General features: G+C 45.8%; 1 protein-coding gene and 1 long non-coding RNA gene across 5 annotated transcripts in view; one reads left to right on the top strand and one right to left on the bottom strand.

The window, feature by feature from the left end:
• Nucleotides 1-25,857, bottom strand: part of TTYH2 (tweety family member 2) — a 155,478-nt gene that overhangs the window by 17,072 nt on the left and 112,549 nt on the right. Inside the window, exons 10-12 of one of the 4 annotated variants that reach the window (XM_068110650.2) lie at nucleotides 24,403-24,495; nucleotides 22,764-22,906; nucleotides 21,139-21,306 (exon numbers count right to left, since the gene is read on the bottom strand). In XM_068110650.2, coding sequence (XP_067966751.1) covers nucleotides 21,139-21,306; nucleotides 22,764-22,906; nucleotides 24,403-24,495 — 404 coding nt within the window. Of the gene's footprint in view, nucleotides 1-21,138; nucleotides 21,307-22,763; nucleotides 22,907-24,402; nucleotides 24,499-25,857 lie in introns of all 4 variants that reach the window. The other 3 variants (XM_068110649.2, XM_068110651.2, XM_078774193.1) reach the window with 3 other exon arrangements.
• Nucleotides 21,281-25,308, top strand: LOC137423454 (uncharacterized). Its single transcript, XR_010983711.1, has 3 exons — nucleotides 21,281-21,376; nucleotides 22,803-22,844; nucleotides 25,266-25,308. It is a non-coding gene; the product is annotated as an uncharacterized LOC137423454 (long non-coding RNA).

The raw sequence follows: 25,857 nt of genomic DNA, 5'->3' as shown, positions 1-25,857 counted from the left end.
GGATCTCGGCCCGGGTAAGCGTCCTTCCCTGCACCGAATGCCGGACGTATCCAACCGCCGGCACCAAGCAACCCGCATTCATTGCTCGACTTTACGAAGCCGGGCTTTGGAGATGAATTGGCGCACCGAGAGGCTCTAGTGAGTAGACTGTGGTGATGAGGATAGTGTTTTGGACCCGAAATTGAAAGGCAAAATTTGATGATTGGCAAAGGATTGGCAGTGATTAATGGTAGCGTAATTGGTAGTGATTGGCAAATTTTTGATTGGCTGAAATTTGGTGAGCAAAATTTATAGTGAGAGATACCCGATGTGATGGGATGGCAACTCTGCCATCTCTCACAACGGGGGGCAAAGGAGCACTAGTCTTATGGGGTTTATGGCAGTGAAAACTAGCCCGGGAGGGTTAGGATATTGTGTGTAGGGATCTAGAAAAGAATGACCTGAGGTAACGTTAAGGTTAGGTAGTGACAATGATACCTGTAGTGGGGACGCAGGTAGATGAGTGTGGATGATAATGACGTGGTATGTGCTTAGTTTAAAGGGAAGACGGGGAGCACTAAGTTAGCAGGGCAACAGGTAGATTAGATGATGCCGTGTGTAAGGAACAGGTGTGATTGCACAGGTGTGCAACTGAACAGGTGTGTGGAGCAGTGTATGAGTGAGAGAAGGTGATTGTGCGTTGTGTTGACCAAATGGTCCAGGGAGGAAGGAGGGTGCAGGTGGCACCAGGTGTGATTGTACAGGTGTGCAACGACAGGTGTATGGAGAATGATTGTGTGGAAGACATGGAGTGTGGAATATATAGAGTATTGGAATGGATGGTCGTGGTGAGTATGGTGGAAACTGTGGAGTGGAGTGGATGGTGCGAAGGTGTGGATGGGGGAAAGGAGGATGGACCCCATCACGAATACCCGGGGAGGGTAGTGTAAGTGTTAGGTAGAGGGTACAGGTAAATTGTGGTTGGATATTGGCATCTGTGGTGCATGGTGGAAGAATGGTGATTGAATGGGTGCATTAGTGTTGTGGAAATGGCTGGGCGTGTAGCCTGTTAGTGTGTGTAGTTGGTTTGGGCACTCCACCACTGTGAGGATGTCGGCCAGGTGAGGCCGCAGGTGGGCTCTGGGAGCCGGTAGAGTTGTTGTGGATGGGGCCCGAGGATCCGGAGGACGGACCCGGGTAGCCCAGTGCCAGAGGGCACCAAGGGGTGACAGAGCCAGGAGGGGCCTTGCTTAGTTAGGTTAGGGTGAGGAGCTAGGTAAGCTCGGGTGGCAACTGCAGTGGTGGAGGTGTGCAGGTGGGTAGACCTGCTGGGAGAGCTACACGCCCCAGTCCTGAAATTGTGCAAGGGCACAGGGAGATGAATCGGGGGAGTGAGACCCCAAATTAAGGAAGCACCACAGTTTAGTCAATGGGAATTTGGTTTTTAAAACCACATAGAGTAAGATTGCCAATGGTTTGGCAGGGAAAGACCCCGGGTAGTGTAAAGTGTGTTAAAGTCATTTAGAGGATAGTTAGGATTAAGAATCTCCTCGCACCATCTACATCCACTCACCTGGGATGACGTACCTCCACACCATGCCAGGTTGTTTTTATTATTTTTATGATGCAAATGTTTGGAATGTGAGACGCATCATGATGTGGGTGCGACATTGTGCTGATGTTCCATCTCTCCCTCCTTATGAGGATTGATGATGAATTGGGTGATGGCAAATTTTGGATAGTGGGATTGTGAAGACGAATTTGGTGTGGGGGAAATATGGGGAAGACGTGACATTAGCGATGGATTTGTAAATGTGTAGATTGTTGTAAATATGGGGTAAGGGCAAGGGTAGAGTAGGTGACAGGGGGGGTGACGTATGGTAGGGACGAGCTTTCTCACTTCGCTCTCCGTACGCACTTCGCCTTGCATTGCCTTGATTGATGTGTACCCTTGTGACCTTACCCCTCGCTCATCTATCTTTTCCCCCTTTTGTCTCCCACATGAGGACCTGTGCGCCACTGGGCGCCGAGGGGAGCGTGCGTGAGTCGGCCATTGTGCGCCCGATCCTCTCGCAACCACAGCTGTCTGCATCGATGCACCACATTATGGACCACATGTCTGTGGCTGAGCACCACTTATGGACCCCGTGGGTTGGGGCATGGCCCCTCTGCTGGCACCGGCCATGAAGGCCCGAGATCTTGCTGGCGGACCTTGGCCACAGGGCACCGATGCCCCACAGGTGGACCACACTAGTTGGCCCTGTGGGCCATAAATAAAAGAAAAATGGACACGTTTTGTGCAAGTTTTATTGCAAATAGGCCGCCAGCAAAGAAAATGACATCTGGAAGAAAGCAAATAGCCAGCAGAGGGAGCCGAAGAGCAAGAGACCACCAGCAGGGTGAGGGGTTGTTGTTTTTATTTTGATGAACAGTGATGACTGAGCACCGATTGGTGCTTGAGGGTGTGTTGGTGCGTTTTGGGTGCTTTCATGGTGCGTCGATGCAGACCAGACTGTCTCCCCCCCCCCCCCCCCAGAAAGAACAATCACAGGTCCTGGGTTAGTTTTGTAAATAAAGTAACGTCATTGTAAATAATGTTCCCCACCGTCAATGTAGAGTTTGAAGACCATTCCGCAATTCGGTTAGCTGTGGGCGTGAATCTGTTAGGCAGGGTGCAATGGAGCAGCTGGACATATTTATTTATGTTTTAAAACTGTCACATTCAGGGTCAGGTTAAATGTAGAGGGAACTACACCTACGTGCCACACTAAAAGTTAAAGTTATAGGCCGGGGACGTGCCTAAGAGGAGGAGGGTGCAGTGTTGTGGATATGAGAATGGTTTTTTTTTTTTGTTGTTGTAGGGTAAATTGTTGTTAAAATATCGCCCTCCTTACTCCAGTGTTGTATAAAGGTCAAAGGGCGTTCCCGTAGTTATTTCCATAAAGCATACATGAAGGACACCATAATATCCCTGTTCAGTAGTTTATTTCCTTATTATGTGTATTAGGGTAAGGCCTTGTCTTCCATTAAGATGACACTCCATTGCACCAGGTGAAATAAGAGTAGATTCCGTTCACATTCCCTTTTCGTCAATTGCCATTCGCATTGCCAACTACAATTGCCGCCATTAAGCATGTGCTCAGCTCGGGGAAGAAGGGCGTGCCCGCCCATCGTCATCAAGGGTGGAGTCAGAGGGCCTGTGCCCACCAATCAGGGCCGAAGCGAGCTCACCGAGGGGCGTGTCCTGAAGGCCAGCGGCTTGATCGCCTGAGGCGGTATAAAAGCGCGCGCGCAAGAGCCGAGTGGTGGTTGGACCAAGCGAGAGATGTGCAAAGAGAGGTGCGTCAGAGAGTTGGCAGTACACAAGCAGCGCAGAGCAGAGGGGAGGGAGAAGGAGGAGTTCTGAGAGCAAGCATAGGGAGAAGGAGTTCTGAGAGCAAGCATTGAGAGGAGTTCTGAGAGCAAGCATTGAGAGGAGTTCTGAGAGCAAGCATTGAGAGAGAGTTCTGAGAGCAAGCAAGAGGAGTACCACGAGCAGTACCAGCAGCTTTAAACTCCACCAAGCAGCGTTGGCTCCACCAGGCAGCTTTAACTCGACCGGCGGAGCTCGTCCCGCGGCAGCTCGCATGACCGCAGCTTGGGCGTTGACGGCGGTGCCGACCGTGGCCGCGGAGGAACGGAGCTGCCGCTCCCGGCCCGACCGTGACCCAATTCCAGTGGACCTTCCTCTCCCTCCAGCCATCCACCTCCTGCCATTCCTATCATCATTCCCCACGTGAGTCTGTCTTTGTTTGTTCTGTCCCTGGGTATTAATTAAGCCTGTAGAGTTAAGCTAAGTTTCGCTGTGTCGCCTTGCCTCTTCTGTAAATTATTTTATTATCCTTCCTTCTCCTTGGTTTTTTTGGTCTTGTAAATAGTAAATAAATTATATTTGTATTCCTTACCCGTTGTCTTTCTTCTTCTTCACATCCTTCGCTTTAGTGTTTTCCCCATTGAATATCTGTGGCGCGATTTGGCCAACGTTCAGGAATCGGGTTAGTCGGGGTAACTGTTAGGGCCGCGGTGCCATCCGGCAAACCAACATCTTATCCACGGTCCGTAACAATATATATATGTATATATATATATATATATATGTATATATATATTATATATGTATATACATATGTATATATATATGGATGTGTGTGTATATATATATATATATATATATATATATATATATATATATATATATATATATATATACGTATATATATATATATATATATATATATATATATATATATATATATATATATATACGTATATATACATATATATATATATATATATATATATATATATATATATATATATATATACGTGTATATATATATATATATATATATATATATATATATATACGTATATATATATATATGTATATATATATATATATATATATACGTATATATATATATATATATATACGTATATATATATATATATATATATACGTATATATATATATATATATATACGTATATATATATATATATATATATATATATATATATATATAATATACACAGACTTGGCATTTAATATGGATTATATTTTTTTGTGGGGGTGAACTTACTTTTCAAGATGACTTAGAAGCAAAAGTTCATTGGAATTATGTTGAAATTATTCTAGATTTTGTTAAGGTGACCTTTAAAAGAAACAAAAACCACATTTGACATTTCGAAGCAAACAAATTGATCCTTGAAAGTGATGTAAACTGATATCGAACTCAATTCACGGACAGTACTGTGTTAAACTTCTGTACGTTTTCCAGAAGTATCTCTTTTTTTGCACATTAGCCAAAACAAAATTCAACAAAAACAAAAGCTAAATTATGACTGGGATTACGGACAGTAAAATTACAGTTCAGTACTTCGTGTAACCCCCACGAGCATTCAGGAGAGCACGTACACGTCGAGGCATGCTGTTCACGAGATTTGCCAAATTTTGGACAGGAATCGCTTGCCATGCAGTGACAATCGTCTGCTGCAATTCACGCACAGAGGTCGGCTGCTGGTCCAAGTTGTCGATTTGACGCGTTAATTCTGCCCATAAGTTCTCTATCGGATTCATATCCGGGGACATGGCAGGCCACTCCATATGCTCTACACCACGGTCAGCAAGAAAGTGTTGGATCATGTGAGCATGATGAGGCCGTGCATTGTCATCTTGGAAGACAAAGTTTCCTCGAAAGGCTGCACGAGCAAATGGAAGCAATGTTTCTTCCAGAATGACCCTGTACTTGAACTGGTTCAGGTTTCCATTCAGAACAACCAGGTCAGTTTTGACCCCTGCATGAAAAGCAGCCCAAACGGTCACCCCACCACCTTCAGCTTGGACTCTTGGCACTATACAATCTTCGTTGTGGGCTTCATGCACTTGTCTGCACACTCGGACACGGCCATCTTGACGATAGACCAGAAATCTAGACTCGTCACTGAAGGTCACGTGATTCCAGTGTCCTGGCTGCCATTGACAGTGCTCTGTGGCCCACTGCAATCGGCGCTGGCTGTGTTGTCTGGTCAGGCGTGGCTTTCTCAGGGGACGCCTGGCACGATAGCCTGCTTGAACCAGTCGTTGTTTGACTAGACTTCTGGATACAGGCACATTTGTCAGTTGCTTCCACTTATCCCTAAGCCGATTAGCTGACTTGGTACGGCCATTGCAGACGAACCGGTGCAGCTGGCGATCATCTCTCCTTGTGGTTCTGCGTGGACGTCCTGGCCTCGGTATTGGAGGAGGGACACCCCTCTGAGCATTTCGTTTCAGGATCTTTGACACCTGACCTAGAGTGATGCCATACTGCCGAGCAATAGCATGCTGTTTCATGCCAGAATTTCGTAAAGCCACCACTCCATGACAAACAGCATTGTCAAGTTGACGGACGATCTCCAGAGGAAGCGGCAATAGCCTTTGTAGACGTGCAGCATTTGTTTTCCACTAATACAGAATGCAACAACCCTTATATACCCGATTGTGAAGCCAATCGTCAAATGTACCTGTCGTTACATTTTGTCACACCACCTGTGATATAATCATGTTATTGACTTCTTGATGCGAAAGACAATCAGTGACATGGTTCTTTCAACAAAGACATCACCGAAGGGTAAAATAAACTCACCAGATTGATATACTGAGTTCAGAAAGTAAACCCAAGTCAAGAAAAGAATATATTCCATATTAAATGCCAAGTCTGTGTGTGTGTGTATATATATATATATATATATATATATATATTGTTGCGGTTTTGAGAACCCACTCTTCTAAATAAATATGACATCATGAAAGGGTTAAAGGTTGCACCCCATAGGTAGGCCACAAGCAACACGTAGGCCACCATAGGACTTCAGTTATTTCATTAGTATGTGTTTAGATAAGGCCGTGTTTCCAATAGTTGAATCTGCGTTGTGTCAATCAAATAAGGAGTAGGCCCTTTCGTCCATTTTAACAGCCTCCCTCTCCAAGCCACGCCATTAAGCGCGCCCCTACGGTCTGTACCTCATGGCCCCTCCCAAGTGTTACGCGCCTCGGCCAGCAGCAGCTGCCTTAGCGCTCGCTCAACGCCGCCATAAGCCACGAGGCAAGGCCCGAGAAAGGGGGCGGAGCGCCAGGAAGAAGGTGTGGCCACGTCAACCCGCCATCAGGGCGTGGCCGGTAAGCGATAACCAGCCAACCAGGGCTGAAATGACATCGCCGACAGGCGTGGCTTTGGGGCTCGCGGAGCGATCGCTTGGTTGCGTTATAAAAAGAGCGAACGCAAAGCCCTTTCAGAGGACTTCCTGGGAAACGTGCGTTGCAAAAGGACTGATGAGTTATATGGCGCGCTTGATGAGATAACTTACCGGAGGACTGATGCAGTGGCGCTGATTAAAGGAGGACCTTATTAAAGGAGGACTTATCGGGAGAGCGCACCTTTGTGAAGAGATATACGGCGCGCTTGATGAGAGAACTGTCCAAGACGGTGTCGTACGATTGGCGTTGTAAAGGACTGGTTGGAAACGCACTGTGCGAAAGGACCTTGGAGAGAGAGGGCGTTTGGCATGAGTGTGCATTTATTACATACGCCATAGGACACCAGCTTCCCCCCACAAAATAATTGTCTGGTCGCGTTCCAACTACACGCGGAGCTGCCTGCCGGGTTTCGTCCGCTGGATCGGAGCTTGGATCGGAGCCTGGACCGGAGACGGGCTGGAGCCTGGACTCGCTGGTGACCATCCACCATCTACAATCCCCGTGTGAGTGTGTATGTTTGTCCTGGGTATTAAGAATAAGACTGTTTAAGGCTGCCCTGTGTTCTTCTTCTTCCTCTTCCTATCCTGTACATTTCTTTCGTTTCCTCTTCTTCTTTATTTGTACATAATTAACAAACCAATCTGTTCTTCCTATTTTCTGGGTTTCCTCTTATTCGATCGCATCCGTCTTTTCTCTCATTTGGTAAACGTGGCACGACTGGCACCGCCATAATCGGGTTTAGTCCTTGTTAACGGCCCGAATCGTGGCTCGCTTCGCTCGGCGTGTCCACCAACGCCGTGGTTCTGGCGGGAGTTATTTCCCTGCTTCACGGTCGGTGTTAGTAATTAGGTATTCGGAGTAAGTCGACCGATCACCCTACCTAATACCGACCGGAAGGAGCGTATAACTTCCAGGACTCGGCGTCGGCCAGATAAAAGGACAAGGGGATTAACCCCCCCCGTGATAAGGGGAGAGCCGACGTCCGAGATCCGCAACAATATATATATATATATACTAGCAAAGGTACCCATCAATGAGGACCTTATGAGGACATAAATGTCTCACCTGAAATGAGCAATTTCCTTTGGAGTATGTATTGATAGAAATGGGAATTCAGTGTAAATATTCAGTGAGCATATGTCGCAATGGGTGCAGCTGGTAACCTCGACAACCTCGTTCCATTATATCAGCTAAGATTTCCAATCCATACTTTTTTGTTCCTCCGAAGTACTGCTCGGGAGAGATGGTGATATTATGAAAGCTCAGCTGGGAAATGGGTTTAGGCATGTTTTGGGCCTACAGCCTGATGGAAGATCACCAAAGCCATGCCAACTGACTACCTCCAGGCACCTATCCCTCTCCACATCGTTTCTTCAGCTCCGACCTCCCCCCTCTCTCTATATTCACCATGGCTTTGCTTTCAGCAATTTCCCACAGCATTGTATTCTGGTTTCCCATTCGATGATCCATAGATCAGTAGTTTCAGTTTCACGTTTCAACATCAGTTTCACTTTGAGATATCAGTTTAGATTCATCATCGCAACTTTTGATGCGACGCGAATAGTGCACAGAAGAGGTCGTCAAAACCGATGATTTTGGAAGGAAATTTTTTCAAATTATCTAAGGGTCTAAAGTTTTTTTTAGGGCCACAGAGGGCTCTAAAGTGTTTAAAGAATCAATGATCTTAAAAGGGCCACATGGAGTCTAAAGGTGTCTTCGGACGAAAGAACAAAAGGGGCCAAAAGTGTCCAAATGGTCTTAAATTGGCCAAAATGTGTTAAAAAGTCAATAGGTCTGAAAAGTGTCAAAAGGTGTGTATGTCTCAAAAGGGTCGACATGGGTATGAAAGGGACTAAAGGGTATAAAGGTCTAAGGGGTGTAAAAGGTCTAAGGGGTTTAAAGGGGTGTAAAGGGTCAAAAGGGGTCTAAGGGGTGTAAATGGTCAAATAGGTCGAAGGGGCTTTCGAGGGTCTAAGGAGTGTAAGGGGTCTAAAAGGGGTGTCAATGGTCTAAATCAAAAACGAAGGTTCTGTAATATTAACCAGTGAAATAAAGAATTGTGGAGACTAAATACTTTTGTCAATTTCAACTTATTTTTCGAGAAAATTGTGAGTTATTTGAAAAAAGTGCAAGGGTGCCAATATTTTTGGCCAGGACTATACATATACAGAGTGGTCCAGAAACCCAGGGCACATTTTGAAGAATGATACCGGCAACAAACAACTAAGTTTATTATTGTTCTTTGCTGCAAATCAAAACACAATTACTCGTTAAACAATCTAATCAGTCTAATATACATGAAACGCATCAGTTCAAATGTTCAAACTGCACTCTGACACGCAGTTCTGCATGTTTCAATGGGTAAAGCAGCAGTCATTGCGGATGAATTGTTTCAAGTCTCTGGGTTGTAGGATTCTTCGCATACATTTTGTGTTTGAGGAAACCCCAAAGGAAGAAATCACAGGGTGTTGTTAAATCACAAGACCGCGGCGGCCATTCAACCGGACCATGACGGCCAATCCATTTGTCTGTAAAGTTCAAATAAAGGGCCTGGCGTACATTGGCAGCACAAAGAGCAGGCATGCCATCATGCATGAGCCACATTCGGCCATCATTGAGTGGAATACATGCTGCTCCAACATTAGAAGGAAATTTACAGCATTCACATTTTCTTCGAAGAATATTGGTCCAACAATGCCTCCAGAAGAAATGCCTGCCCAGACGAACACACTAGCTTGATACTGGACGTTGTGCTCAACAGCAAATCGTGGGTTGTCTATTGCCCATATCATGTTGTTATGACGATTAACAGAACCAGATAAAGTAAACTTGGATTAATCTGACCACAAGACCCTGTTCTGCAAATCATTGCCCATATCCATTAACCCAAGCAAATGTCTCAGATGCCTCAACGTGCCTGTCAAAATCATCCTCAGATAGTTGGTGAATTAATCTGGGTATGTGTGGTTTCGCATTAAGGTCTTTTGGTCTTCTTCGAATCGATGATCGGCTAAAGTTGGTGACGTTTGATAAACGACGAGCTGATAATGGCGTGTTACTGTCGAGTTGTTGTTGAATGACCACTCTGCTTTCCTCAGTTCGAACAGTGCAAGGCCTACCTGGTGATTGTTTTGGAAGAATGCTGCCAGTTTAATCAAACTGCTTGTTTATTCTGCCGATGGTTCTTCTATCAATTGCGTCGGCGCCACATTCTATGACAAGTTGTCTGTGAACTTCAGCTGAATTTCCAGATACAGAATACAAGCGTACAGCGCAAATTTTCTGTCTCACGATATCCTCCGTCATATCCGGGCGTCTAATGGTGATGCCTGTGCATGTTGAAGCGGTCAAATCCATTTACGAGTACTCATGTTTTGTTTTGCACCAAAGAACAATCATAAACGTATTTGTTTGTTGCAGGTATCGTTCTTCAAAATGTGCCCAGTGTTTCTGGACCACCCTGTGTGTATGTATATATATGTGTATGTGTATGTATATGTCCCCTGTGAAGGGGACACGTAAGACGGCCGGGAGAAACAGCCAGGTAGTAAGCCACAGTGTTGTATGTCCTGGGGTTGTACTTCAGCAGGGAAAGGATGTGAGGAGGAGAGTGAAATGGCCAGGTATGGGAGAAAGGGAAATATAAAGGTGGGTGTTTGAGTGTTCCACCATGTTTGTTTGGTGAAGTGGATTCTGGATGTGGAGGCGATTTTGTTATTGTAGTCTGCATTCGCACTGGCTGGGGGTGGGGGTATGTACGCATCGAGGTGTAGTTGCTGCATGTGGATGTGGATGTGTATGTGCCCCTGCTGGCCCACCTTAGCTGACCGTATAATAGAGGTTGAAGGGCCGAAACGGGATGACGCTGAGGACCTCGACTGAGGACCCGGTCAGTGCGGCACACTTGTGACCAGGTGTATTTTGAACTTGTGTGTGTGTATATATATATATATGTGTGTATATATATATATATGTGTGTATATATATATATATGTGTGTATATATATATATATATGTGTGTATATATATATATGTGTGTATATATATATATATGTGTGTATATATATATATATGTGTGTATATATATATATATGTGTGTATATATATATATATGTGTGTATATATATATATATATATGTGTATATATATATATATATATATATATATATATATATATATATTGTTGCGGATATGAGGACTGTATATTTTTTTGATTGTGTGAATTATTATTATTGTTTATTCTGCGCCTCCTGCCTCCGGAGCTGTGTAAAGGTCAAAAGGGCATCCCATAATTAGTCCATAAAGCATCCACACCACAGCCCATCATAGAATACCCCTGTTCAATAGTTATATCTTATTATGTGTTTTTAGGGTAAGGCTGTGTCTCCCATTAATTGAAATACTCCATTGCACCAGTGAAAGAGATAGATTCCCTTCATTCCCACTCGCAACACTTCCATTCCCCCCTTTTCGTCAATTGCAATTCGCATTGCCAACTGCATGTTGGGCGGTTTTCCCTTCATCCGCCATTGACCACGAGGCAGGGTTGGGGAAGAAAGGCGTGTCTCCACCTCGTCATAGAGGGGAGGAGTGAGCCAGCCCCGAACAACCAACCGAGCACGAGGGGTTTGGTTTGAGAGGGCGGAGGAAGAGCGATCGGGGAGGTTCGCAAAGGTTCAAGGGTGGGGCTATATATAACCCATGAGAGACGCCCCCAAGAGAGTTGAGCTTTTACAGAGGAGAGACGAGTACAGGGGAAGGATCTGGGTCGTCAGAGCAAGAGCGCGTGGAGAGGTCCATGACAAGAGCTGAGTTGGTCGTCAGGGGTGGTCAGTGGTTGCGTTGAGTGGTTGCGTTGGAGAAAGAGTGGTTGGACAAACAAAAGAGAGAGGAGAGAACCCGTCACGCGAGAGAACCCGTCACGCCAGACCCCCCACCAGCAGCGTTGGCTTGGCTCCACCAAGCAGCTCCGACCCGCTACCCCGAGCACACGACAGGATCGGCGGCCGTCGAGGTCCAGCCCGACGTCCCGTGCGGGATCAAACTCCAGCCAGCTCCGGGCCTTCCTCCAGCCACCCACCTCCTGTCATTCCTGCCTGCAATTTCCATCCATTTGCGTACGTGAGTTTGTTTTGTTCGTGCTGTCCTGGGTAGTAACAATAAGTCTGTATAAGCTAAAGATTGCACTGTGTCACCTGCGTCTCATGTCCCTGTAAATAAACGTGACTGCTTGCTTCCTACTTATATGTGTAAATAATAAATCCAATTACTCTTCTGTACGTCTTCTTGTCTTCTTCTCTCTTCCTTCTCTTTCGGTCGCTTTAGAGGTTTCCCGATTGAATATCTGTGGTGCGATCTGGTCAACGTTGGGGGAGTCGGGCCAATTGGGGATCCTGTAACGGTTGCGGTGGACCATCTGCTCGGCCCAAAGTAACATCTAAACCGCAACTGTAACAATTGGTGTCAGGAGTGGGATACGAGGCCCGAACCAAATTTTTAAAACGTGTAGAAAAAAAATTTTTGGTCAAAATTACGAGCTGCCGAAATTTTGTTTTATAAAACCCGAATTTTGAGATCGCGCCATGGCCAATCAAGGCGATCAGATGTCGGTGGGGGAGATAGACGGGTTAGGGGTAACCCAGGACCTCGGGGAAATGTATGTGGAGGAAAGAGAGGAGGAGAACATTGGCAATGTGGTTGAGGGGGTATCAGGCGCACAAAATGGCGCTCTCGCGCACGAGGTTACGGGCGCGGAAAATGGCGCCTCGCACATGGCCACGGCGACCGCGCCCGCGACCGTAGCAGCGCCACCGGTGGATTTGAACCTTTTTATGATGCAAATGAAGGCCCTTATGGAAAAGAATAGTGAGCAATTGGGAGACCAAATTAGAGGTTTGAGAAGCAGTATGGGACAAATGGGGAACCGGATGGAGGCTCAGAATGAGCAATTGGGGGTAATGAGGGATGAAGCGAGGGGTACCGGTGAGGGGTTAGACAACGGGATAAAAGAGGTAAAGAATGGGTTAACGGGGGTGGAAAATAGAATGGCTGCCCAGGAGAATCAGATAGAGGGGGTGAAAAATGGGTTAATGGGGTTAGAAAATAGGATGGAGGACAAATTGCGGGAAATAGGGGAACAATCTGCCAGGGAAATCAAACGAATGGGGAACCAGATAGAGGAGGTGCAAATCGGGTTAGAAAGTAAACTGGATGCTCAGAGGGATGAATTGGGACAGATGAGGGTGGCATCTACAAAAGAGATGGAGGAGATGAAAGAGGGGATACGACGAGGTGTAAGTGAGGTGTCGGGGCTACGCGAGGAGGTAAAGCGAGGTGAGAAGCGTATGGAGAAAGAGGTGAGGAATAATACGGCTAGGTTACAGGGGGGAATAGAGGGTCTGACGAAGGGAGTAGAACAGCTGACAGTCGGACAAAGGGAACTAGCGGACCAAGTGGAAAAGAACACTGCAATCATCGGGGGTTTAAAAGCGACACAAAAGGACATTAAAAACGAATTAATAGCAACACAAAAGGAATGTCAGATGGTACATGAGGGGTTGACGAAGAAGTTGGAGGAGGTGACAGAAGTAATGGAGACGAAGGACCGAGAGGTGAGGACGCACATAGAAACGGTTAAGGTGGCGTTAGAGGAAGAGATAGAGGAGACGCACCGGGAAATAAAAGAGGTGAAGCAAAAATTAGAGGAAGTGGAGGAAGAGGTGAGTGAAATTAAGAAGAGACGGACAGAAACTAAGAGAGAAATAAAGGAGGAGGTAATGGAATTGGTACAAGGTCGGTGCTCAACTCATGATGTGCTGCTCACTAACCAAATAAAGAGTGTGCAGGTGGCAAAAGAGGTGCGGAGACGAGGTGCCAAGGTGAGTGGCGAAATATTCGGCAATGTATATGATGTGAGGAAAGCTTCAGTCGGCTTGGGGATTGGTTTGGATCCGGGTGTTCGTGAAAGGCCGTTGGTGAAGTGTGCGACAGGTCTGGTGTACGAAAAAAGAGGTGTGCGAGAATGTCCGACCATGGGGTGTGTGAGGAAAAAGTGCGCGCCGACCAGTGAGTGTGCTGTCGAGAGTGAGTCGGTAGTAGCGCGTGTGCGAGGGAGCACATGGAAGCGCGGTGTGGGGAGTGTTACGGAGGAAGTAACGAAAAAGTGTGCGCAAGAGGATGCGCGAGAAAGGTGTGTAACGGACGGGTGCATGGGGAAAGCGCATGCTGTCAAGAGTAAGGGAGAATGCACGCCTGTGGTGAGTGTTACAGAGGATGTAACGGGAGAGTGTGCGCAAGAGTGTGCGTGAGAAAGGTGTGTAACGGACAGGTGCATGGGGAAAGAGTGCGCTGTCGAGAGTAAGGGTGAGTGCGCGACCGAGAGTGGAGGTGAGAGTAGTGAGAGTGACACCGAGCGTGAGTTGGTTGTGACAGGTGAGCGAGGATGTACACCTGGAATGGAAGGATGCACACTTGGAATGGTAGAGCGTGTGTGGGAATGCACACTTGAGTTGGTCGTGAGGCACGTGGTTGGGTGTGCGAGTGAAAGCACACCTGTGATTGTCACAGAGGAGGTGACCGAGGAAGGGGCGCGAAGAGGTGTGTTGGTGAGGTGTGCGAGCGACGAATGTGTGCCAAGGTGCTCGGTGGTCAGGTGTGTGACCAAGTCTGTGAGCGGAATGAGTGTACCGAGGTGTGTAAGGAAAGGTACGAGGAGCATGGGAACAGCTGGAGGTATGAGCAAGAAAGGGGTAGCGTATGCGTGTAAGCATGCAGGTGAGGCATCGACGGTAACCGGGTTAGCGGTTAGAGCGACTTTTAGCCGAATCGGGCCCTCGGTGCGTGCCGGGCTTCGCGTGCCGCGAGAACCAGCGGGGATCCGAGCCACGGCGGGTTCGAAAGGACCGCCGTACGCGATCCACGCTGTGCCTCGCTTGGAACGGCCGCGTCCGGGCTCCACTAGGCGGAGCGGGCAGCCCGATAGGAAGGGTCGTCATGGCGACCACTTTCTATTGAGACGTTCCGGCAGGTCGAGATCGGGCAATTGGATGGCTCCGAGGTGGTGCGTGGGGTCTCGGCACGGGTAAGCCCCCGTCCCTGCACCGAGTGCCGGACGCGTCCAGCCGCCGGCACCAAAGAACCCGCGTTCATTGCTCGGCTGTACGAAGCCGAGCTTTAGAAGGGAATTGGCGCACCGAGAGGATCTAATAAGTAGACGAGTTAATAGTAGATCGTAGATCTAATAACGACGAGTAAAGTAGATCTAATAAGTTAGTGTTTTGGCCCCAAAATTAGAAAAAGGCAAAATTTGATGATTGGTACGGTGATTGGCAGATTGGCAAAATTTTTGATTGGCTGAAATTTGGTGTGCCAAATTGATAGTAGGACCTCCCCGATGTGGTGGGAGGGCAACTCTGTCATCCCCCACAGAAGGGGGGCAAAGGAGCACTAGCTTATGGGGTGTATGGCAGTGAAAACTAGCCCGGGTGGGTTAGGATATCGTGTGTAGGGATCTAGCGAAGATGACATTAGGTAACGTTAAGATTAGTTAGTGACAATGACACCTGTAGTGGGGACGCAGGTAGAGTAGAGTGGATGATAATGACGTGGGAGCGCAATAGTTTAAAGGGGCGACTGGGAAGCGCAAGTTTCAGAGGGGAGTAGTTAGATGAGATGATGCCGTGTGGTTGAGAATTGAACAGGTGTGATTGCACAGGTGTGCAACTGAACAGGTGTGTGGAGCAGTGTTTGAGTGATAGTAGTGGTGATTGGGTATTGTGATGACCAAATGGTCCAGGAAGAAAGGAGGGTGCAGGTGGCACCAGGGGTGAGTGCACAGGGGTGCAACAACAGGTATGGAGAATGGTTGTGTGGAATAAATGGTATGGGATGGATGGTCGTGGAGTGAGTATGGTGGAAACTATGGAGTGGAGTGGATGGTGCGAAGGTGTGAATGGGGGAAGGATGGAACCCCATCACGAATACCCGGGGCGGGTAGTGTAAGCGTTGGGTAGAGGGTATAGGTAAATTGTGGTTGGATATTGGCATCTGTGGTGCGAGTGGAAGAATGATGTTTGGATGGGTGCATTAGTGTTGTGGAAATGGCTGGGCGTGTAGCCTGTTAGTGTGTGTAGTTGGTTGGGCACTCCACCACTGTGAGGATGTCGGCCAGGTGAGGCCGCAGGTGGGCTCTGGGAGCCGGTAGTTGTAGTGGATGGGGCCCGAGGATCCGGAGGACGGACCCGGGTAGCCCAGTGCCAGAGGGCACCAAGGGGTGACAGAGCCAAGAGGGGTCTTCCCCAGTTAGTTAGGTTAGGGTGAGGAGCTAGGTAAGCTCGGGTGGCAACTACAGTGGTGGAGGTGTGCAGGTGGGTAGACCTGCTGGGAGAGCTACACGTCACAGCCCAGAAATTGTGCAAGGGCACCGGGAGATGAATCGGGGGAGTGAGACCCCAAATTGAGAAGCACCACAGTTTGGTCAATGGGAATTGGTTTTTAGAACCCATAGTGTAAGTTGGCCAATGGATTGGCGGGGAAAGACCCCGGGTAGTGTAAAGTGTGTTAATGTCATTTAGAAAGTAGTTAGGATGAAGTCTCCTCGCACCATCTGCATCCACTCACCTGAGGTGACAGGTACTCCACACCATGCCATGTTTAATTATTTTATGATGCAAATGTTTGGATTGTGAGACGCATCATGACGTGGGTGTGACATTGTGCTTTGTTGTTCCATCTCTTCCTCCTTATGAGGATTGATGACGAATTGGGTGATGGCAAATTTTGGATAGTGGGGGAGTGAAGACGAATTTGGTATGAGGGAAATAAGGGGAAGACGTGACGGTAGCGATGGATTGGTAATGTGTAGATTTTTGTACATATGGGGTAAGGGCAAGGGTAGTGTAGGTGACAGGGGGGGTGACGTACGGTAGGGACGAGCTTTCTCATTTCGCTCTCCGTACGCATTTCGCCTTGCATTGCCTTATTGATGTGTACCCTTGTGACCTTACCCCTCGCTCAATTGTCTCTTTTGTCTCCCACATGACCTGTGCGCCATTGGGTGCCGAGGGGAGCGTGCATGAGTCGGCCATTGTGCGGCCGGCACTCTCAGAACCAGCTGTCTGCATCGATGCACCACATTATGGACCACATGTCTGTGGCCGAGCACCACTTATGGACCCCATGGGTTGGGGCATGGCCCCTCTGCTGGAACCAGCCATGAGGGCCCGAAATCTTGCTGGCGGACCTTGGCCACAGGGCACCGATGCCCCACAGGTGAACCACACATAGTCGGCCCTGTGGGCCATAAATAAAATAAATAAAATGGACACGTTTGGGCAAGCTTTATTGCAAATCGGCCGCCAGTAAGAAAATGAAAGAAAGACAACAACTGGAAGACAATAATAATAACCAGCAGAGGGAGCCGAAGAGTAAGAGATCACCTGCAGGGTTGGGGGTTGTTGATTTATTTTTTATTCTTGAACAATGGTGACTGCACCGATTGGTGCTTGGGTGTGTATTGGTGCGTTCTTGGGTGCTTTCATGGTGCATTGATGCAGAGCAGACTGTCTCCCCCCCAGAAAGAACAATCACAGGTCCTGGGTTAGTCTTGTAAATAAAAGCAGAGTCATTGTAAATAATGCTCCCCACCGTAAATGTATAGTTTGAGAACAATTCCGTAATTCGGTTAACTGTGGGCGTAAGTCTGTTAGGCAGGGTGCAATGGAGCAGCGGGACACATTTATTTATGTTTTAAAACTGTCGCACTCAGGGTCAGGTTAAAAGTAGAGGGAACTACACCTACGTGTCACACTAAATAAAAGTTGTAGGCCCGGGACTTGCCTAAGAGGAGGAGGGTGCAGTGTTGCGGATATGAGGACTGTATATTTTTTTGATTGTGTGAATTATTATTATTGTTTATTCTGCGCCTCCTGCCTCCGGAGCTGTGTAAAGGTCAAAAGGGCATCCCATAATTAGTCCATAAAGCATCCACACCACAGCCAATCATAGAATACCCCTGTTCAATAGTTATATCTTATTATGTGTTTTTAGGGTAAGGCTGTGTCTCCCATTAATTGAAATACTCCATTGCACCAGTGAAAGAGATAGATTCCCTTCATTCCCACTCCCAACACTTCCATTCCCCCCTTTTCGTCAATTGCAATTCGCATTGCCAACTGCATGTTGGGCGGTTTTCCCTTCATCCGCCATTGACCACGAGGCAGGGTTGGGGAAGAAAGGCGTGTCTCCACCTCGTCATAGAGGGGAGGAGTGAGCCAGCCCCGAACAACCAACCGAGCACGAGGGGTTTGGTTTGAGAGGGCGGAGGAAGAGCGATCGGGGAGGTTCGCAAAGGTTCAAGGGTGGGGCTATATATAACCCATGACAGACGCCCCCAAGAGAGTTGAGCTTTTACAGAGGAGAGACGAGTACAGGGGAAGGAGCTGGGTCGTCAGAGCAAGAGCGCGTGGAGAGGTCCATGACAAGAGCTGAGTTGGTCGTCAGGGGTGGTCAGTGGTTGCGTTGAGTGGTTGCGTTGGAGAAAGAGTGGTTGGACAAACAAAAGAGAGAGGAGAGAACCCGTCACGCGAGAGAACCCGTCACGCGAGAGAACCCGTCACGCCAGACCCCCCACCAGCAGCGTTGGCTTGGCTCCACCAAGCAGCTCCGACCCGCTACCCCGCGCACACGACAGGATCGGTGGCATCGGCGGCCGTCGAGGTCCAGCCCGACGTCCCGTGCGGGATCAAACTCCAGCCAGCTCCGGGCCTTCCTCCAGCCACCCACCTCCTGTCATTCCTGCCTGCAATTTCCATCCATTTGCGTACGTGAGTTTGTTTTGTTCGTGCTGTCCTGGGTAGTAACAATAAGTCTGTATAAGCTAAAGATTGCACTGTGTCACCTGCGTCTCATGTCCCTGTAAATAAACGTGACTGCTTGCTTCCTACTTATATGTGTAAATAATAAATCCAATTACTCTTCTGTACGTCTTCTTGTCTTCTTCACTCTTCCTTCTCTTTCGGTCGCTTTAGAGGTTTCCCGATTGAATATCTGTGGTGCGATCTGGTCAACATTGGGGGAGTCGGGCCAATTGGGGATCCTGTAACGGTTGCGGTGGACCATCCGCTCGGCCCAAAGTAACATCTAAACCGCAACTGTAACAATATATATATATATGTATATATATATATATATATATATATATATATATATATATATATATATATATATACAGACTTGGCATTTAATATGGATTTTTTTTTTTTTCTTGACTAGGGTTTATTTCTTAACTCAGTATATCAATCTGGTGAGTTTCTTTTACGCTTCGGTGATTTCTTTGTTAAAAGAACCATGTCACTGATTGTCTGTCGCAGCAAGAAGTCAATAACAGGATTATATCACAGGTGGCGTGACAAAATGTACGGACAGGTACATTTGACGATTGGTTTCACAATCGGGTATATAAGGGTTGTTGTGTTCTGTATTAGTGGAAAACAACTGCTGCACGTCTACAAAAGTCATTGCCGCTTCTTCTGGAGATGGTCCGTCAACTCGACAATGCTGTTTGTCATGGAGTGGTGGCTTTACGAAATTCCGGCATGAAACAGCGTGCTATTGCTCGGCAGTATGGAATCACTTAAGGTCAGGTGTCAAAGATTCTGAAAAGAAATGCTGAGAGGGGTGTCCCTACTCCAATACCGAGGCCAGGACGTCCCCGCAGAACCACAAGGAGGGATGATCGCCAGCTGCACCGGTTAGTCCACAATGGCCGTACTAAGTCAGCTAATCGGCTTAGGGCTGAGTGGCAGCAACTGACAAATGTGCCTGTATACAGAAGGCTGGTCAACCAATGACTGGTTCAAGCAGGCTATCGTGCCAGGCGTCCCCTGAGAAAGCCACACCTGACCAGACAACACAGCCAGCGCCGATTGCAGTGGGCCAGAGAGCACCGTCAATGGCAGCCAGGACATTGGAATCACGTGATCTTCAGTGACGAGTATTTCTGGTCTATCGTCAAGATGGCCGCGTCCGAGTGCGCAGACAAGTGCAAGAAGCGTACAACGAAGATTGTATCGTACTAAGAGTCCAAGCTGGAGGTGGTGGGGTGACCGTTTGGGCTGCTTTTCATGCAGGGGGCAAAACTGACCTGGTTGTTCTGAATGGAAACCTGAACCAGTTAAAGTACAGGGTCATTCTGGAAGAAACATTGCTTCCATTTGCTCGTGCAGGCTTTCGAGGAAACTTTGTCTTCCAAGATGACAATGCACGGCCTCATCGTGCTCGCATTATCCAACACTTTCTTGCTGACCGTGGTGTAGAGCATATGGAGTGGCCTGCCATGTCCCCGGATATGAATCCGATAGAGAACTTGTGGGCAGAATTAACGCATCAAATCGACAACTTGGACCAGCAGCCTACCTCTGTGCGTGAATTGCAGCAGGCTATTGTCACTGCATGGCAAGCGATTCCTGTCCAAACCTTGGCAAATCTCGTGAACAGCATGCCTCAACGTGTAAGTGCTCTCCTGAATGCTCGTGGGGGTTATACGAAGTACTGAACTGTAATTTTACTGTCCGTAATCCCAGTCATAATTTAACTTTTGTTTTTGTTAAAAAATTTTTGGCTAATGTGCAAAATAAAGAGATACTTCTGGAAAACGTACAGAAGTTTAACACAGTACTGTCCATGAATTGAGTTCGATATCAGTTTACATCACTTTCGAGGATCAATTTATTTGCTTCGAAATGTCAAATGTGGTTTTTGTTTCTTTTAAAGGTCAGATTAACAAAATCTAGAATAATTTCAACATAATTCCAATGAACTTTTGGTTCTAAGTCATCTTGAAAAGTAAGTTCACCCCCACAAAAAAATATTCCATATTAAATGACAAGTCTTTATATATATATATAATATGTGTATATTTATATATATATATATAGTCTATACCTTTCATATCAACTATATTAACTTTCAAAAAAATATGAAGATTGCTTTTAGGTAATTTCCATTTTTGTTGCATTTATGCTCTTTATACACATCACTTGAATAATGCTTCTCTGCCTCTGTTTGTTCCTTGACGGTGATGATTTTAATGCTATGTGATCAATAGCGATCGTTATATCTCAGTTGGTATTGCAATCCCTCCCTTCTTGGTTTGGAGCTGCTCAGTGAAGGCAACAATATGAAATTTGGCCAAGGCAAATGCACATAATGGCCTACTCTTAGAGAAAAGCAAAATGTGATGTCTTATACCCATGAGTAAATACTATCAGATGTAAGAACCAGATGTTCATTCTGTCTGCAAGTAATTTGCTCCATTGAAAGACAGATGTCAAACACTGTCAAGGTGTTATCAGTGAATAGTGGTCAAAGTACTAAGTAACTCACATGTACTCCGACACGGGTGCATTGGTGATGGACTGGGAGGTCGGCTGGATACTTGTCTGACTGCCAAAACTGCTGTAGCTGTAGAAACTGGGAAGGGGCGGGCGGCGTGTGTTCCCACACGCAGTCCGGCAGATCTCATCTTCTTCGACGTCCTCATAATGCGAGTTCCTGGTCAGCAAAGAATTTAAGTATAGTCCTCTCTAATCAAAACACATGTCTACTGGCCGTGAGACTTCAGGTATTTCGGATTTGCTGATGACTACATTTTCCAATAATGGCCATCTATGTATGAGACATGGAAATACGGCAGAATGTTTGACCTCTCATCTACTTTTTTTCACTATATAAAGTATGCATTGGAATTTAGTCTCTTGAATTTAATGCCAAACCAGGGAAACAACCTCTACAATTATTGAACTCCATGTTAAACTTTTTTTTTTTAACTTTCCAATAATAAAATGAATTTTTTTTGGAAGTAGGTGAGCAAATGATCTTTTTGTAAAAGTTTTCATGGAATAAAATGTGATTAAAATAACCTTTTTTTGAGAATTAAATTTAACAGCATTGCATGTGTATACAGTACTTTCTTGTGTGCTGTGGGGATGTTTTTTCCGAAGTAGATAGTATAGAAAGCGTGAGGCCCACAGTCATTAAGAATGGCCTCCTGTAAACAAGGCAATGGTATAATAGTCAATCGCAATTGGTGGTCTTGCATCACATGCATATAGAGCAGAGCAAGTGAGGCCAGCAGACTATTCCACCCAGCGGTGGAGTTTAGGGGGTGCGCAGGGGGCAATGCCCCCACGTAAAAAATTTTCAGTAGTTTACAATTGAGAAAAAAACATCCCGTATTTAAACGTGAGTAACAATAATGAACGTACACTGTATTTGTGATTTCACGTACACTGTAACTACACTAACAAACGGTAATTTTGGAAGTCAGACATAGCTACCCATTATTAATATTAAGCCCTTGCCCCCCCCCCCCCCCGAATAGACAAGTCAAACTACTCCTATGATTCCACCCCAAAGTTTTGTGAATGGGCCAGCTAGGTATTTGCTGATGATTCAATAGTGAAATGGAAATTCTGCTGAAACGAACTGGACTTCCTAAAGCTTAGAGTCCCAGTCGCACAGAACTGCTGCCTTCAGCTAAATTATGAACCCACAACCTTTGGGATGCAGGTCTAGTTTCCTCAGCCATACACTACCAGGGTATCCAACTGCATTATGGGCCTGCAAGGCATCTTTGACTCTCCTTGAATGCAGTACAATCCCCTCACTCTCTGTTCCTTTCTTCTCTTCTCTCTTTGTTTCTCTTCTCTCTTCTTTCTCCTCTTCACCTATTCATTCAATCAACTGCTTCTTTGTGTCGAGTTGTTTCTCCATCACCCCACCGTTAGTATGTTCCCTTTCTATCATCTTGCTCTTTTCTGAGCCTAGATTTTGTTTACAAAATAAAGGATAGTAAAAGGCAATAGCGTGAAACAGTATTAAAAAAAATAGTGAAGGAAAAAGGAATTGCCAACAAATAATTAATAAAAAAATTACTTTGTTTGTGCCGAACGGAAATGGAAGTGGCAGGTTGAGGCGCGTGTGGTGTGCAGACGTGGTGCGACTCGCACCGGCGGTAGAAGTAACACCATGTTTTTGGTGTGACGCAGATGACTATGTTGAGGAGGATGGTGGAGGCAAGAGAGAAGAGGGTAAGAAACAGCATGCCAACTGTTCCCTCCCAGCACAGCCCGTGCATGGCACCAATGTAGTCCTAAGTACATTCACCACTCCTTAACAACCAACGTTAAAAAAGACAAAACAAAAACAAAACAAACAAAACAAAACAAAACAAAAATTATCTGGTGCTATATATAGCATGTTACAAAGTCACCTTAGTTAAAAGAACCAAAGTAATAAAAACTCAACATCAAATGCATCTCGTCCTGAAATGAAACTTTACTCTTTCACACATAAACATGCACTTTGATTAATGGGAACTAAAACTTATTTTAAACCTGTAGTTACATCAAGCATATGGCAGAGTGGCCAGACGGAAGCCTCTCCTCAGTGAAAGACACAAGAAAGCCCACTTGGAGTTTGCAAAAAAGCACCGAAAGGACTCTCAGACAGTGAGAGACAAGATTGAACTGTTTGGCTTCCGTCTGGCCACTCTGCCATAAAGCCCAAATCGGTGGAGTGTTACAGTGATGGTTTTCCTTCTGGAAGTTTCTCCCATCTCCACACAGGATCTCTGGAGCTCAGCCAGAGTGACCATCGGGTTCTTGGTCACCTCTCTTAACAAGGCCCTTCTCCCCCGATTGCTCAGTTTGGCCGGGTGGCCAGCTCTAGGAAGAGTCCTGGTTGTTCCAAACTTCTTCCATTTAAGAATTATGGAGGCCACTGTGCTCTTGGGAACCTTCAATGCAGCAGAATTTTTTTTGTAGGCCTCCCCAGATCTGTGCCTCGACACAATCCTGTCTCTGAGCTCTACAGGCAGTTCCTTCGACCTCATGGCTTGGTTTTTGCTCTGATATGCATTGTCAGCTGTGAGACCTTATATAGACAGGTGTGTGCCTTTCCAAATCATGTCCAATCAATTGAATTTACCACAGGTGGACTCCAATAAAAGTGTAGAAACATCTCAAAGATGATCAAGAGAAATGGGAGGCACCTGAGCAAAATTTCAAGTGTCATAGCAAAGGGTCTGAATACTTATGTCAATGTGATATTTCAGTTTTTTCTTTTTAATAAATTACAAAACTTTCTAAAATCCTGTTTTCTCTTTGTGATCATGGGGTATTGAGTGTCGATTGATGAGGGAAAAAATGAATTTAAACGATTTCAGCATAAGGCTGCAACATAACAAAATGTGAAAAAAGTGAAGGGGTCTGAAGGGGTCTATATATCCATATCCGGATCTTCACCAAACTAGAATCAATTCACCTTGTCACACACTCAACCTGTCCACCAAGTGTCATTTGAATCTGTCCATAACCTTTTGAGATATCCTGTTCACAGACAAACAGACTGAAGGACAAACAGGCATGAAAATATAAACTCCATCCACCTTCGGTGGCGGAGGTAACAAACAGACAGAACGAGATGGCAACATAAACAACGTTATGCTCATGTCACATTTTAAGTTGTCAGATGTGATAGAGATTGTAACTTTATTTTCGTCCATTATATCTGTCCCTAATGTTTTCATCAAATAAAAGCACAAGTTTAAATTTTCATGAGAAGAATGTATCGAGATGTTTGGCGTACCTTGTGTAAGCCACGACAGTTGACCAAAGCTGTTAGCTGGTGCAACGATACTTCAGTGCTGTTTAGAGACTGCTGAATGTTCAATAACTGAGCCTGCTTAGAGGACACATAAAGAGAATACAAGTTACTATTTTCATCCTCAACAGCAACATCAGTCAAATTTCCAAAAATTTAGGCTAAATATTCAATGTCAAGTTGCATGACGTGGTCTATAAATGGATATTTATTAACAACACTGGTCATTGATTTATTTGGCTGCAGATTGTGGATGGAGCCTGGAACACTTTCAAAAGGACTTACTTTCCTTCATCCATAATCTCATTCTCTCATCTCCAGCTCTCCTGCCAAATGTTCCATTTCTGGTTTATAGAAAAATGTAGTGAAGCAATAGCCAGCAAACATCTTGCTTTCTTCACCTGGAAAGCGAACCCCAGCAATGAAGACCTTCTGCTTATCCCAAAGGCCCAACATTGATGCATATCCATCCTCAGAAGAGCTATAGCCAAAAGGTCAGGCTCTATTGAGATCTGATTCCTCTGTCATTTCCTCCATTCTCAAATTTCTGCTAGAAATTGGTGAATATCTCAGGAACATACTCCTTCTCCATCTCTTCACTGATGAAGGAGTTGCTTTCAAAGGATACACATCACGGTGAAGCAAGGTATCTCAATAGTCTTTTTTTAACGAAAAAATGTTTGCATCCAAAAACCGGCCCATGTTACCCATTCCCATCTCTCCTCTCCTTTGCAAACTTTGGTTCAGGTAAGTTTGCTACCTGTAAAAGTAGAATAGTTTTTGAGCCACTTTCACACCTGTTCTGACATTGTTCCTGATCATATATTCCTTGATACATATGCATTTAGGTTGTGGATGCTCAAGATCATACTTGATCTCTCAATAGGATGAGGCCATTGTGTACTTCACCCTCGCCAATCTCCCTGCCTGCAGGTAAGTAATGTATTGAAAGTAATGTGGATGCTAAGTTACATTAAGTTAATGGTAAGAATTGCGTTATTACTTATTATACAAGTCAACTGATATATATTGTCAATAGGGTAGAGGTTATGGTGAAGGCAAGATGGGCCAAGTGGCCTCCTCTTGTGGAAGAAATTGAACATCACCAAAAAAAAAGGAAAAACTGACCTCATAATTAATAGACCAATTGGCACGTGGGCATTGAATACCACCAGGAACCATCTTCGAGTTATTTAGCAGGAAAGCTTGGATGATGCCGATGCTATTTGATGACAAGTTCTTCGACAACTTCATCCTGCATAAGGTTTTCTTTGATTCAAGATCCTCAGTGAAAATGCTATCCCTGTTCTGGTCATTGCAACAATCCACATGCATGGCAGACAGACTATGATACAAAAGTCTCTCTTAATTTCATCTTTTAATGTTGCATTTTATTTTTCCCTTTACCAAGTATTGGGATATCACTGGAGAGATACATAG

This window comes from Myxine glutinosa, chromosome 3 (genome assembly GCF_964187855.1).
Source record: "Myxine glutinosa chromosome 3, kmMyxGlut1.1, whole genome shotgun sequence".
NCBI classification, from domain to species: Eukaryota; Metazoa; Chordata; class Myxini; order Myxiniformes; family Myxinidae; genus Myxine; species Myxine glutinosa.
This window is presented reverse-complemented; position numbering and strand designations above follow the sequence as displayed.